The sequence below is a fragment of the Dreissena polymorpha genome, chromosome 5 (genome assembly GCF_020536995.1).
Source record: "Dreissena polymorpha isolate Duluth1 chromosome 5, UMN_Dpol_1.0, whole genome shotgun sequence".
NCBI lineage: Eukaryota > Metazoa > Mollusca > Bivalvia > Myida > Dreissenidae > Dreissena > Dreissena polymorpha.
Window position 1 is genome coordinate 39,384,485 of NC_068359.1, and position 15,888 is coordinate 39,400,372.

General features: G+C 34.1%; 1 protein-coding gene across 1 annotated transcript; it reads right to left on the reverse strand.

Annotated features, from left to right (window-relative positions):
* Window positions 1-5,318: 5,318 nt before the first annotated feature.
* Window positions 5,319-14,253, reverse strand: LOC127881252 (uncharacterized). Its single transcript, XM_052429005.1, has 6 exons — window positions 14,087-14,253; window positions 12,715-13,036; window positions 10,345-10,479; window positions 8,276-8,350; window positions 7,319-7,561; window positions 5,319-6,297 (listed from the first exon to the last, which is right to left on the reverse strand). Exons 1-6 carry the CDS (start codon window positions 14,201-14,203, stop codon window positions 5,561-5,563), a joined length of 1,629 nt encoding a protein of 542 aa, XP_052284965.1. The 5' UTR covers window positions 14,204-14,253; the 3' UTR covers window positions 5,319-5,560.
* Between the last annotated feature and the right edge of the window lie 1,635 nt (window positions 14,254-15,888).

A 15,888-nucleotide genomic window follows, 5' to 3' on the forward strand; every position in this document is an offset into this window, starting at 1 on the left:
TCTCCAAACCAAAAATTAGGTCCCAAGGGGTTATGATCATACAAAAACCTTGCAACCACTTCAGAAGCCTTATTTATGACTCAATCTGAATGAAACTTTGTCTGAATGTTAATCCTGACAATGTGAAGGATGAGTTCCAATTTTTATGAAACAAGTTTAGAATCTTCATCCAAAAATAAGGTTCTCATGGGCTTCAGTTGAAAACTTATGAAAACCGTGTTGCCATCAAATAAACCACATATATGACTTAATCAGAAAGAAACTTAGCAGAATTTTAATCGTAACCATATTTTGGGTCACATGCAACGAAAAGCCATCTCATCAAATGTCATAAAAATTGTATTGTAACTCTTAAGTGGCCACATTTATGACTCAATCTAGATGAAACCCGGTGAAATCTGGGTCATGTATATACACAAACAAGGTCAACAGCTCAAATCTTACAAAAGCTTATTCACTGCAGCTGTACCTTGTAAGTCCATACATATAAATGACCAAGACTTTTTTCGTTCTTGATAAGCAATTGTAAGAAAAGAAAATGCTAGACAGTAATTTAGTTAGAGGAATTATTTTCTATTACGTTAGAAAAAAAAATGTTCTAATACTTTTTCAAATGAGCCAATGAATCATTACTGATGAGGCTTTCACTGGGGGCATCAGTGCTAATTGATAGCAGCATCTTGTTTCCCCCTTAAATTTGGAGGCATTTTACATGAAATGTTTCACATAACAATTGTGTCCCATGCTCAAAAGGTGAGATTATTTCAGAGGAAATTGTCAATTATCAGTTCAACCTGTCAGAGGTCAAGGCCACGGGGGCTTTTAAAATGAACAAAAATTGCACATAATGTCTAGAGAACACTAACCTATGCTCATATAAACCAGTATGCTGGGTAGTCTTGATGTAAAAAGTAAAGGTCACAGGGAATAATAAATTAAGATTTACTAAACACATCGTAAGATATAATCATGTCCCAGATACTTTTTGGGTAAATAGGGTATTCACCTATTGCCTTAGAAAAATAGGGTGAGTTCATTTTGGAAATGGGGTGAAAAAAAGTAAAAAAATGCATACCTCACTAATTCTGGTATTTCAAATAAACCTTGTTTAAAGTTTGCAACTCCAACATATTATTTACTCTTTCTGATGGTATTTCATTCTTAGCAAGGCTATACATAAAAAAAAAACATCTCGCGCACTTAACATTTCCATCATAGGTTTCTTTTTCATTACGAGCAATGATGATATTAACATTGATACTCAAAAACAGTTTTGCAGAACTGACATTGTCATTAGATTCATTGTGTCTTGCAACCGACAAGCACAGTATGTTAGGGTTCCTCCTGCAGACCATACATTTTTATGTCCCCCACCACTATAGTGGGGGACATATTGTTTTTGCCCTGTCTGTTGGTTTGTTTGTGTGTTTGTTTGTTTGTTTGTTTGCCCCAACTTTAACATTTGCCATAACTTTTGCAATATTGAAGATAGCAACTTGATATTCGGCATGCATGTGTATCTCATGGAGCTGCACATTTTGAGTGGTGAAAGGTCAAGGTCATCCTTCAAGGTCAAAGGTCTATTATATAGCTTCAAAGCGGCGCAAAAGGGGACATAGTATTTCAGACAAACACATATCTTGTTTTAAATTAAACTGGGTGCAATATGCACATTTCAATCTCTTCTGTTCCATCAATGTGAATGATTTATAACCAAGGATATGACTTTCTACGTTTGACCGGTTGTTTACTCACGAAGTTTCGTTTATGTTTTTTTGGATGTTATCTCGCTACTTTCAACTGCCGCATACACAGTTTCCAACACAATTGATGACAGGACTGACTCAGCAGATATTGGCTTTCTTGGTTGGAAAAAATTTGTGATGGACTGATTTTGAGGCGAAACAATAGCGGACATCTTTCAACCTCTCTAAGACATTTTTATTATGCAACATGAAAACTGAAAGCACAGGCACCTTACAAGTAAAAGCACAATGAGCACCGGATTAAGTCAGATTGAAAACGTATGTAGCTGTAAGAATGTAGTCAGACGCTTTATTTATTTTGAAATCATTAATTACAAAGATTGTTTGAATAAATTCAATGGTTTTCTTCCTCCATCATCCAGGTGCTTGCTATCAAACTTTTGACTAATTATAATTCCAAAGAAAAATTATAGAAAATAAGATAAACATTTTTGATTGAGGCTGTTGTATCGTACGCATCAAAAGGAAGAATTTGCATCAAAGTCAAAATGGTTGCAATTTCAATACGCATAATATTCTCTTTTTTTGCGTTTTAAACATTTTTATTGTGTGAAGTAAGCAAATACGCAGCTTATCTTGAGCACTGCATTTTGGCTGAAAGTTGGTTGACATTACATGTAGGAAAAGTGTCCTGTTACTTGTGTTTAGTGTGAGTGTTTGTAAAACAAAGGCTTTCAAGTACTGCTTATTTTCTGTTGTAAGCTTACTGAAATTGCTGTTGATGATAAGAGTTGATGATAAATATGGGTCCTTTTGTTAAAAGACCATAAATAAAATTTCAATGCTAATTGTGGTCAGGTAACATAGATTAAAAAAGATACAAAATGCCCTTTCTGTTTTTTGTGAGACAATATATTCAACACATGTTCATGTACCATGTTAGTGTTCGTTGTCATATGAATAGATATCGTTGCGGGAAATCAAAATGGAATATATTAAAAAAATTGTGCCACAACAAATAAAAATGAGCCTTTTGTATCTTGTTAAATCTATGTTACCATACAACATGTAGCGTTGAAATTTTGGCTATTGCTATAAGGAACACTGATTTGTATGAGTTTACTTTATTTTACGAAATATTTTGAGAAATATTTGTTGATTTCCAGTATTTTATGTTACTTTAAATAATTATGAGCTTCTTATGGGAAAAATTTTCACGTAACTACCTCAGCGAGGCATTTTGTTTTTATGTGTCCACATTATAAAAAAATAAACTTACGTGACATTATTTACTCAGTATTAAGTGTGAGACTTGCAAATAGTTTAATACGTTTAATGTATATATTTCACAACAACAATAATGTCTTCTTCATAGATGGCCAACAGAACTCTTTAATCAACATAACCATTTGTCAATCAGTTATTATGTCCCCCTGCGAAGAAGAGGGGGTATATTGTTTTCCTGGATGTCGGTCTGTCGGTAGACCAGTTTGTTTCCGATCAATAACTTGTGAACAAATTGACCAATTGGCTTAATACTTCATGTGTGCATTGGCCTTTGCCAGTAAAGACCACAATTGTAATTTGGGTCACTTGGTCAAAGGTCAAGGTCACTGTCTCTAAAAGTGAAAATTGTTTCTGATCAATAACTTGAATGGAGTAAAATTGGCTTGATACTTTGTTTGTGCACTGGCGTTTGACAGTAGATGGCCCCTATAGAATTGGGGTCACTAGGGTGGACAGTAGATGACCACTATAGAAATTGGGGTCACTAGGCCAAATGTCAAGGTCACTTGTCCCAATAAGTGTGAAAATCGTTTCAGATCAATAGCTCATCAATGCATTTACCGATTGGCTTAATACTTCACATGTGCATTTGGCCTTGGACAGTAGATGACCCCTACTTAAATTGGGGGCACTAGTTCAAAGGTGAAGGTCACTGTGACTTTAAGTGTTGAATTGGTTTCCGTTTGATATGTCATCAAAGGATTGAGTTATGGGCTTCATACTTTGCAGATGCATTGACATTGAACAGTAGATAATCCCTATTGAAATTTAGGTCAATGATCAAAGTCACTGTGACATTGAATGTGAAAATCATGTCTGATTGATAAGCATATTGACCGATTGGCCTGATTTTTCGCAGATACTTTGGCCTCGCACAATTTCCATGGGTAACTCAGCAACGAATCCACTATGGGGCTTGATACATTGCAAGATGTATTGGCCTTGGTCATTATATGACTTAAGGGTGTGCCTTATGCAACAGAAATGACATAGCTAAATCTTTCTGGTCAAGGTCACACTTAGAGGCCAGTTGTGTTAACAGTCTATTTACAAAAGTGGATCAGATGATGGAGGCTCGTATAAAAATTATGCTCATAGTCGCAGGTAACAAAACAATTTTCACTTGTTTGCTTGTGTATTTACATATTGTGATTGTTCTTGTATATGTGGAATTATCCCTTCTGTGTTACCTCTAGTTATCAGTTCATATTATACATGAAATGATTTAAGTTATATTGCTAGATTAAGGAACTTAATTTTGGATTAGTTGAATTAGGTTAATTAAATACTTACCTTTGAAATTTTCCATTAACTGTACATATAGTGCAATTCTTGTCCGGGCTATTTCTCAGCAACTAATGACCGGAATTCAATGAAACTTTATGGGAAGCTTCACTACCAAGAGGAGATGTGCATATTAATTATCAGCGGGTTCTGGTCGGATGATTTTTCACAGAGTTATGGCCCTTTGAAATTTTATATAAAAAAAATCTTGTCCCCCCAACTACTGTGCCCTCAAGACGTTTCCTTTTATCTTAATATATAGTGCAATATTGTGAGAAAAAAAAACTTTGAGGAGCATCACCCGTCTCTGACTGTTTCTTGTCTCTCACATTATGAAATTTACTTAACATGGGCAAGGAAACATGCACTGTTGTATATAAAGTAATTGCATTTCAAAATTTATAACATGTATACTCAACTAAGAAATAATACCTGAAAATTCATATAACTTTTATATTGAAAAATGACATTCATATCACAATAAACGGGTGATATGTAAAACAATATAAACAAGGGTTTTGTTTTAAATTGTGTAATAAACAAACTCAGATGCTAACCACAGACTGCCAACTAATTTTATCTCAATTTCAGTCTTTTCAATGATTATCTATTAATCAGCGACATCAATTATCACTAACTTACTCATCGAAAACGATTAATTGATTTTATTCGATCATCGTGACATCACTAGTTATTAAACTATAATATTCTCAGCTCATTATTTTTAACAATGATTTAACAGAAGTACATAATTCTGTGTCAACTAAAAACTTATTTAAGTGGCTTAGTCACACTAATATAAAAAGATTAACGCTTATGGTCAATTTTGTTGCAAAAAATCTTGTGTGAAGGCCCTGTTTGGTGGCGGGGGGGGGGGGGAGCTATTGTCATTTGTTTGAATGATAAATTGCAGACAAAATATTGTTTGTTTTTATGACTGTGCACAACATATGAAGGTTAACAACAATCAACATTAACATAAAAGAGAATAAACAAGTATTAATATAACAAACAGTTTACAAAACAACAAATGACGATAACAACTTGAGATTCACAATTAAAACAAGGAAAAACTTTAGCATGCCATTAAAAACAATTTTAACCATGACAAACAAAACTGAAAAATAGGTTTAAAATGTCTACGCAAAACACATACTTGAAAGTATTATTGTGGTATAAAAATATGTCTTTTCACTATTGACATTAATTTATCATTATTTTACCTGAGTTTATGGTTGAAATATCCCTCAAAATATAAGTTTTATAAACCTATTGTTTTTTCTTCATCTAATGGATGGTCTCCTACTACCGCCAGCTCCACTCCACTGTGGTTTTACACATCGAGCTAATAATGTCTTTTTCTCTGTTTCTAACCTTTTTTTGTCTGACTTCAAATCGTCTATTTCATGTTTAAGTTTATTTAGCATTTCAATGAGATCTTCTTTTTCACTCTCTGTTTCTTCCAGCACATTTTTCAGGTCATTTAGATCCTGTTCCTTAACCTCAAGGTTTTGACGCAGATTCGAGACTTCTTTTTCATACTGTTGAAGCTCAGCCTCATACTTCAGTTTATCAGTTTCTAGAACAACCACTCTCTTTTCCAGGCTGCTCGAATGCTTTTGGAACTGCTCCAAAGATGCTTTTACTTTCATACTTTCTTCTTCTTTACTTTTTAACTCCATTCTTAACTTGCCAATACTTTCATCACGGTCAGTTTCCGCCTTTGTGAGCTTCACTTTCAGGACACTTATCTCCCTATCAATTTCAGCATTTCTTACAGTCTTTTCATTATTAAGTTTTTCAATAGTCCTTTGAAGTGTGTTTATTTCCTGTTTCATGTCTTCCACCTTCTGTTGTATCACCTGTTTTGCTTCTCTGTCTTCAGTTATATCTTGTTTCAGTTCCGCTATTTCTTGTTGGACTATTTTGAAGTCCATCACAGTGACATACTCATCTTTTGGAGTGTTGCAGTATGTGGTATGCTCAGATTCTATCTCTTGTTCTCTTGCCTTCTTAAGAGCTGTAACCAAAGAAACCTCCAAGATAATTTATCATGATGTTAATAGTGAAAAGGTAAAAATGACCACATAAAACAACAAGATCATAAACTAAGGTCTAACTTTTCCAACCATTGAATGATTTCGAATATATTTGGCACAAAAATTAACTTTTTTTTATTTGACACTGTTAAGCTTTCAAAACCAGAGAGTAACCTTTTAGGTCGGGGTCATAACCAGACAGTTACCTTAAAGGTCAAGGTCACGCTTGATGTCACAATAGAGCACCGCCAAATAAGGCTTGATCAAATTCTAATTATTCCACATATTCAAGGATTTTGAAATATCTTGGTACAGTTGTTAACAAATAAGACACACCTATCAACACCTATCAATTTAAGGTCAAGGTCAAAGTCATTCTGAACACTAGTTAAGAGTTACATGGTGTTCAGACCTCACTTCACTGCATGCATTCTGAGCACAACCAAACAGTTAAATGGTGTTCTGAGTGCATTCTAAGCACAATTGAATAATTAAATGATGCTTTGACCTCAATTTTTTTAGTGCATTCTGAGCACAACCAAACAGTTAAATGCTGTTAAGACCTGACCTTTCTGAGTTCACAATGAGAACAACCAAATAAAATACAATCTTAAGATACTGTCTTTCTGAGTGATTTCAAAAAGTTCATGATAATCAGGACCACTTTTATGAAAGCTTTCCCAACTCTTACAAAGAGTTAAATTATTTTAAGACGTTACTTTTGTGATTTTATTTCCCAACTTGAACCAAATATTAAACAAATCTGTTTCATCTATTACCTTTCATTTGGTTGCCCTAGCATAGTGGATCAATTGTGCAAGCCTAGCGACCTGAAGGTCACAGCTTCAATCCCACAGTGGAAGCATTCTTTAGATCTCACTCAAGTACAGATTCTACAGAGGGAATGGCCTCAGATTCTACAGAGGGAATGGCCTAAAGAGTGTTTCAATAAGCCTTTGGCATTCCACGCCATTGAGCTAAAAGAAATAGGTTGAAAGTTACCTTTCAGTTGTTCCCTGATGTCCATCAGCTCAGAGGTCTGTGTGAAGGTCAAGGTTGCAGTGGTAGGACGTGAGATCTCCATGTGTGCCAGACTGTTCTCTCGTGTGAGTAGCTGCTGTTCCTTCTCCATCAGTGTCATCTCACGCTCGTTCAATACCTTCTCTTTCTGTTTTAGCTCGGATTCCTTAGATCTCAGCTGTTTCTCCCTCTCCTCTAAAAGGTCCTCCCTGCTCTTGGATGTCCCTTGAAATAAATGGTAGTGTCTATTTTGGATTCAAAATAAATTGTGACAACAGATCCAACCAGATCCACCCTAATCCTTTACAGCAAACTTTAGTTGTATCCAATATTACAAAAAAAATGGATCCATTCTAGACTCTACGGAAATAAATAGCAGCACTCAGGGAGAACAGGGCTCAATGCACACGCATAAATCTTTGTCCTAGATTAGCCTGTGCACTCGGCACATGCTGATCAGGGAGGATACTTTTTTGGCTTTTATGGTATTTTTCAATTAAATGAAGTCTCCTTTTAGCAAAACTCCAGTTGTGCTCATAAGAGTAGTCAGTGATAAGCTTTGACAAAAGTCCCTTGTTCAATAAAATTTAACCCTCTCAGTGCGGAAACCGAATTTTGAAGGCCTTTGCAAACAGTTTGGATCCAGATGAGACGCCACAGAACGTGGCGTCTCATCAGGATCCAAACTGTTTGCTATTCTGATAATATTCTTTGAAAAAAATCGAAGAAAATGCTAATTTTAGAAATTAAGCTGACAACATTTTAGCAGACGACAAATTTCCCAGCATGCAAAGGGGCTCATATTCAGTGACATTCTAGCCATTCTGGAACCAGTTTTATTAAAGAGTTTTCAAGAACTCTTTAAAATGCTAACACAAGAAAGCCTCAGTACCTTTAAAGGCAAGCATGCTTTGTTCAAATTCAGTGGAAGACATTTACCTGGCCTAGGGTTGGTTTCGTCCACATCTTTTTCAGATGTGTCTTTGAATTCAACTGTCTTCTTGGCCTTCTTGTCTGGAAAAATATATCAGAGCTGATGTAGTAATTATAATCCAAATTTGGTCCAAATAATATAATTCCAAAGTTGCAAATATATTTCCCTAAATTTGTTTGAAGTTTAAAATGTTGCAATCATGCTTCTATAATTGTGTGAATATTATTTTCTGAAGTTATTGTTAGACTAACAAATGTGTACATACTATGAATTTGCCAGTAAACATTCAGATGTTTCGGTCAAAAACAAATTGCATGAAACAAATGGATAAATATAGATCTCTCTATATATTTATTGTATATGGTTGTATGTTCCACAGTTATGTGCATTTCAATTAGTTGAGAGTATATAAAAATTCCAAAATATTGAGAACTACAAAATCAGCATTCTATTTTGGTAAAATATGTTTTGGGTTTGATGAAATTATGAAGTTGTAAAAAATTTGCGAAGGTCACTAGCATTAAGTGACACGTCTTGTACATAATGTTAATTTATAGTATATGGTCACTAATGTTTTCAATTTTATGCTTTAATTAGATGATTAATCTATTCATTAATTGTTATGCTTCATTTTCTTTCAATTGAACGGACCGTGTTAAATACTAACCACCCTGTTCCATTATGTTCCTTGTAATTTGATTATCAGGTTTTTACGTCTATAGATTTAACTTGGCAATATGCCTGTTATATTTCAAAATTCTGATTATAATGAATAAACAGATATTGTATCCTATAATAATTTCAAGAATAAGAGTAGGAATTCTATCAGTTTACATTCTGATGACATCACAGTTATCATTTGATTTCCTTTTGGTTTTCATTCTAATGTTATAACAGGTGTCCTAATTGATTTCTTACCTGTTTCCTTCTTATAAAAACACAAATAGCATGCTAATATACCACTCAAAATTTGCTAAGGATCACTTTTTATAGTATGTGTAATTTGAAGTTCACCCCTATCTAGATTCAGCCAGCGTCACGCATCAATGATAAATCAATACATAAAAATAAAATAAAAAGCACACATACAAATATCAAAACCTGCAAAATAACAAATTAAATTAAATTGAAGATAATGTGAAAATAAAAAGTGATCCTTAGCAAATTTTGAGTAGTATACATATCTTTTCTGCCTCTTATTTAATGAAAAACATAGATATTCTTTTATAGATGACAAACTTCCTTTCTTGTGAAAACACATATTATTCTTATAAATGTCTGCGTTGTGCCTTATGAAAACACAGAAATAATTCTTGTTTATATTTAACCAGCTTCATTCCGGATTAAAACACAGATATCATTCTTATAAATACCGTACCTGCTTCCTTTATTTTTTAATAAAACACATGTACCCTTTTATATATTACCTCCTTTTTTTCTTAAGGAAACAGATGTCCCTGTATGATTCATATCTTACCTGCTTCTTTTCCTTCTTAAGAAAACACATGTACCCTTTTAATTGATATCTTGTTTGCTTCCTTCCTTTCTTAAGAAAACACATGTACCTTTTTAATTGATATCTTTCTTGCTTCCTTCCTTTCTTAAGAAAACACATGTACCCTTTAATTTGATCTCTTTCTTGCTTCTTTTCTTTCTTAAAAAACCCACATGTACCCTTCTGATTGATATCTTTCTTGCTTCCTTCCTTTCTTAAGAAAACACATGTACCCTTTAAATTGATCTCTTTCTTGCTTCTTTTCTTTCTTAAAAAAACACATGTACCCTTCTGATTGATATCTTATCTGCTTCCTTTGTTTTTGATATAAATGAGCCATGCTGTGGGAAAACAGTGCTTAATGCACGTGTGTAAAGTGTCCTACCAGATTAGCCTGTGCAGTCTACACCGGCTAATTACGACCGACACTTAATGCACGTGTGTAAAGTGTACTCCCAAATTAGCCTGTGCAGACTTTGCAAGTTAATCTTGGATGCATGACGCCCTGTTTTTCCACATGCATTAGACCCCATTTTCCTAGAGCACAGCTCTAATACATGTACCCTTCTGAGATATTACCTGGATCTTTGTTGATGTTGATGTCCTCCTTGGTAGCTATGCCCTGGTACAGTCTCTCAGTAATCTGAGCCTGCTTCTCTTTGGCAACCTGTCGAATCTTGTCCACTGAGGTCACTCCTGTGCCGTCAGTAGTGTCTATGCAAATAAAGAAAACCCTTGACCCTTGTTGTGTGAAAACTGGGCTTAATGCATAGGCATGCAGTGCCGTCCCAGATTAGCCTGTGTAGTCCAGACAGGCTAATCGGAGACAACACTTTCTTCCTTTACTAAACTTTTGTTTGAAAGTGGAATACTATAAATGAACAATTCCATTAAAGCAGTAAATGTCATCCCTGATTAGTCTGTGCAAACTGCCATACGAGGCTCAGTTGGTTCATGTAAAGCTTATTCCAAAATTTAATATTATTAATGATGAAGACAGCAATTTTTAACCAGGTTTTCCGAAGGAAAAAACTGGTTATTAGATTGGCGAATGCGGGCGGGCTGGCTGGCTGGCTGGCTGGCTGGCTGGCGGGCTGGCGGGCGAGCGAAACAAGCTTGTCCGGGCCATAACTATGTCGTTCATTGTCAGATTTTAAAATCATTTGGCACATTTGTTCACCATCATTGGACGGTGTGTCGCGCGAAATAATTACGTCGATATCTCCAAGGTCAAGGTCACACTTTGAGTTCAAAGGTCAAAAATGGCCATAAATGAGCTTGTCCTGGCCATAACTATGTCATTAATTGTGAGATTTTAAAATCATTTGGCACATTTGTTCACCATCATGGGACGGTGTGTCGCACGAAAGAATCACGTCAATATCTCCAATGTCAAGGTCGCCACGACTAAAAATAGATTTTTTTTAAAAACAAACTTACAAAGGGGGTTAACTTTGTTTGTTCATTTCAAAAGTTCAGTTTGAGTTTTCTCCCTTTATCAGATTTTTTTTTCACAATGAAAACCTGGTTTTGTGACAATTTTGTCCCTTGTTTGTTTTTGTTTCATGACTTTGTGAATTAAACTGCAGTTGTAAATCTGATTTAACTGTATTGATAAGTCTACATTTGTGTAATCTTTAATGGTTCTCATACTTGCATTTTTACCGACTATACCTTGTTAAACAACTATAACATAGACTTTATCTTAACAGTCCTTGGAATAACTTTATAGCAGTTTGGATTGGTAAACCTAACAACGCAAAAAACAAAAAAAACCTAGATAATCTTTAAAATATGCGTAGGCCATGATTACAATCTAAAGGAGCTCATTTATACTTATCTTGACCACTGATTAAACTACATATTTAATAATAAAAATAAGCATATTTCATATTTAAGCACTGCACATATACAAATAAGAAAATCAGCTGCACATTGAAATGTTAAAATTTAAGATATCTTTTTAAATCAGCTGCACATTGAAATGTTAAAATTTAAGATATCTTTTTAAATCAGCTGCACATTGAAATGTTAAAATTTAAGATATCTTTTTAAATCAGCTGCACATTGAAATGTTAAAATTTAAGATATCTTTTTAAATCAGCTGCACATTGAAATGTTAAAATTTAAGATATCTTTTTAAATCAGCTGCACATTGAAATGTTAAAATTTAAGATATCTTTTTAAATCAGCTGCACATTGAAATGTTAAAATTTAAGATATCTTTTTAAATCAGCTGCACATTGAAATGGTAAAATTTAAGATATCTTTTTAAATCAGCTGCACATTGAAATGTTAAAATTTAAGATATCTTTTTAAATCAGCTGCACATTGAAATGGTAAAATTTAAGATATCTTTTTAAATCAGCTGCACATTGAAATGTTAAAATTTAAGATATCTTTTTAAATCAGCTGCACATTGAAATGTTAAAATTTAAGATATCTTTTTAAATCAGCTGCACATTGAAATGTTAAAATTTAAGATATCTTTTTAAATCAGCTGCACATTGAAATGTTAAAATTTAATATATCTTTTTAAATCAGCTGCACATTGAAATGTTAAAATTTAAGATATCTTTTTAAATCAGCTGCACATTGAAATGTTAAAATTTAAGATATCTTTTTAAATCAGCTGCACATTGAAATGTTAAAATTTAAGATATCTTTTTAAATCAGCTGCACATTGAAATGTTAAAATTTAAGATATCTTTTTAAATCAGCTGCACATTGAAATGTTAAAATTTAAGATATCTTTTTAAATCAGCTGCACATTGAAATGTTAAAATTTAAGATATCTTTTTAAATCAGCTGCACATTGAAATGTTAAAATTTAAGATATCTTTTTAAATCAGCTGCACATTGAAATGTTAAAATTTAAGATATCTTTTTAAATCAACTGAAACTTGAAATGTAAAATTCTAAGATACTTGTACATCATTATTCTTATACCTAGACTTGTGGATTTCCACTCTGAAAGCTGATCAATGTCGGATTGACCCTTTGTTTCAGATAGTGTTGTGATAAACGTATCTGCCGGTGCCATAGTTGGTCCATCAGCGGATTTAGAGAGCCTAGGCTCAACCGATTTAGGCATTTTACTTTTTTGTGTTGCGTTCGATTCCTTAGGCATTGGTCTCAGCTTGTCATCGGGCTCCACTTTCTTTGGCTTGACTTTCTGGTTTATGATCAGGTTCTGTACGAGTTCATGCCTGTTGATGGTCAACAACGCTTCCAGAAAGTAGTTGTACTTTTGCTGGGTGAACTTTGAAACCTAGTTTAAACATATCTTTTTCTTTTGACAAGTACATTATATATATATAAAAAACAATACCTTAAGTATAGGAAAAAGATTGAAACTGAAGAAATAATTCTTAAAGAGTTTCTCTCCTTGGGGTAATTTTTATACGTAATTGGCAGTTTGTTAAAAACAATATAACTAAGTTTATGGTAAACATGGGTTATAAATTTGCAAAAGTTTTGAAAAATAAGGATGAATGTTTGTTGATTTAAGGAATTACACATCAAACAACAACAACTACTCATAACCGGATTGTCAAGAAAATCGCTTGGATCTTTTTTGATATTATTGGGACATGTAGACACAGTTCAGAGGTTTTTATTTTGTTTAGATGTATATTGCTAAAATATCGAACTCAACATCAGGAGTTATTCTGGAGATGCTGTTCATTAATGTAGTATGTGTTGCGTTAAACTGTAAATCCAATATCATGCGTTTTGTTGTAACGCCAAATCCAATATAATGCGGCCTGTTCTTTTTTCCAACGTTCAATTTCTGTCTAAAGTGTTTTCTTGAAACTCAAATATGGCGGCACCTATTGAGCTGATTGCCTTATTGTTTAATTATAATCAATTAGAGACTAACCATTACTGGAGCATTTTGCAATGTGATAATTAAATAATTACATTAAATGTGATAATTTATAATCTGATAAAGGTATGAAAAATATAATGTGTTTCTCCGTGTATCACGCTCTTATACTGTAACTTTATTTACTATCAATCTTTTGAATACACAGGACCTATATTATAGGCTATACTATACCTGTTTTTATAGCCCTCCTGCAATAAATGAGTTCAAAACTTATAACGCTGTCTGTTTATAACGCGATGCATGGCTTTGACGCTGTCATCTGCGTTATATTGGAGTTGCAGTGTAATTGACAGCTTTGACAAGTTTAACAAGTCATATTTCATTTCATTATTATTTGTAGACAATAAGTATTTAAATTTTGTCCTCTAAGATGCTATGGACAACTTTACAGGCAAATATAAATTAGATTAGTAATCAAGACTTCAATACCTGATGCAGGAAGTCCTCCATTCGCTCGGACTCTGTTACGGGCTTGGCCTTGAGGCCCATCCAGTAGTCAAGGGTTAAGACCCCTTTCTGGATCAGGTAGTCCACAAAGTCCTTCATCACTAGCGTAGTCTTGATCTCCGTCCATCTCTTTGTGATCACCCTGTTCACCTTCCTGGACCATTCAAAGTCGTCCATTCTGTGAGAATATATGAGTCGCATTCTGAGAAAACTGGGCATAATGCATGTGCGTAAAGTGTCGTCCCAGATTAGCCTGTGCAGTCCGCACAGGCTAATCAGGGACAACACTTTCCGCTTTTATGGTATTTTTCGTTAAAAGGAAGTCCCTTCTTTCCAAAAATCTTGTTTAGGCGGAAAGTGTTGTCCCTGATTAGCCTGTGCAGACTGCACACTTTACGCACATGCATTATGCCCAGGATTCTCAGAACGCATCTCATATAAAGACTGTATGTCAATAATGATTTGAGCCTCATTCTTGGAAAACTGGGCTTAATGCTTGTGCCTAAAGTGTCATCCCAGATTAGCCCGCGCAGTCCACACAGGCTACTCAGGGATGACCCTTTTTTCCTAAACTGATTTTTTTTTGCTTAGAGGAGATTTCCTTTTGAACAAATATATCATAAAAGCGGAACTTGTTTCCTTGATAAGCCTGTGCGGACTGCACAGGTTAAACTTGGATAACACTTTACATACATTCATTTAGCCCAGTTTTTCCAGAAGGGGGCTCATGTCAGCTCTGAACTATATGTCCTGGCCATTTTAAGTCCTCCATTCTGTTCAATGAGATTCAATGATTGTGCATTTTCATAACGTTGAACTGTAAATGCAGTGAAAATATCATTTTTCGATGTTTTAGCCTTGTAGTAGTTGCCTTAAACACACTCATGTTATCATTGCTAAGCTATTCTTTTAAATATGGCTAAGTAACTTGTTCTGTAAAATTGATATTGGACCCATTCATTTATTTCATATACAGTAAGTGTATCATTAAACAAAATAAATGGTTTTTCTACGTCTCTGTTAAAAAAGAATTGTGTGGTATTTTATGGACTTGGACGGTGCTTTATTTGGTTTAAGCATGTTTAATTTCATTAGAGTAACCATAGAATAAGCACAAGTGCATAAATTAACAGGGTTGGAACATTATCTAGGCTGGTATAGTTCTTTTCCTTAATAAATACAGTTAGACAAGTGATGACAGATATTCCATTGTAACCCTTTACCACTTAGATACGTATTTAACCCTTTACCACTTAGATACGTACCGGTATTTAACCCTTTACCATTTAGATACATATTTAACCCTTTACCACTTAGATACATATTTTGACGCATTTGTAGTCCCTTAGAAAGTAAAATCTCATTAAAGACTTTTCTTTCTAGATTCAAGTTTTTAAGGCTTTATTTCCAACCCTTAGTTACTGATGAGCAGCAAACATAATAAAACTTGAACAGACTGCGAGTAACTTGCAGGCTTTTCTGGTTTTATGCTGTTGCCATTTTCACTTTGCATCTGAGTGGGACTGGGTTAAATAAATATATATACTAGGTAACAAACAACTAGTATGTAAAATTCGTAAAGATGAACACGATTTAAATGAAAATCATAGGATATACTAAAAACGATGAGCATTGCATAGACACAATTTACTGAAAAATAGCTATTGTGTAGAGAAAGAGCCTTATTAGAACTGATAGTTATACAAACTTAAATCTTGCTGAAGTCTGGTGCAGCAAATGTTAATTTACCATGTATAAACTATTCCGTACTTTTTAAAGGGGCC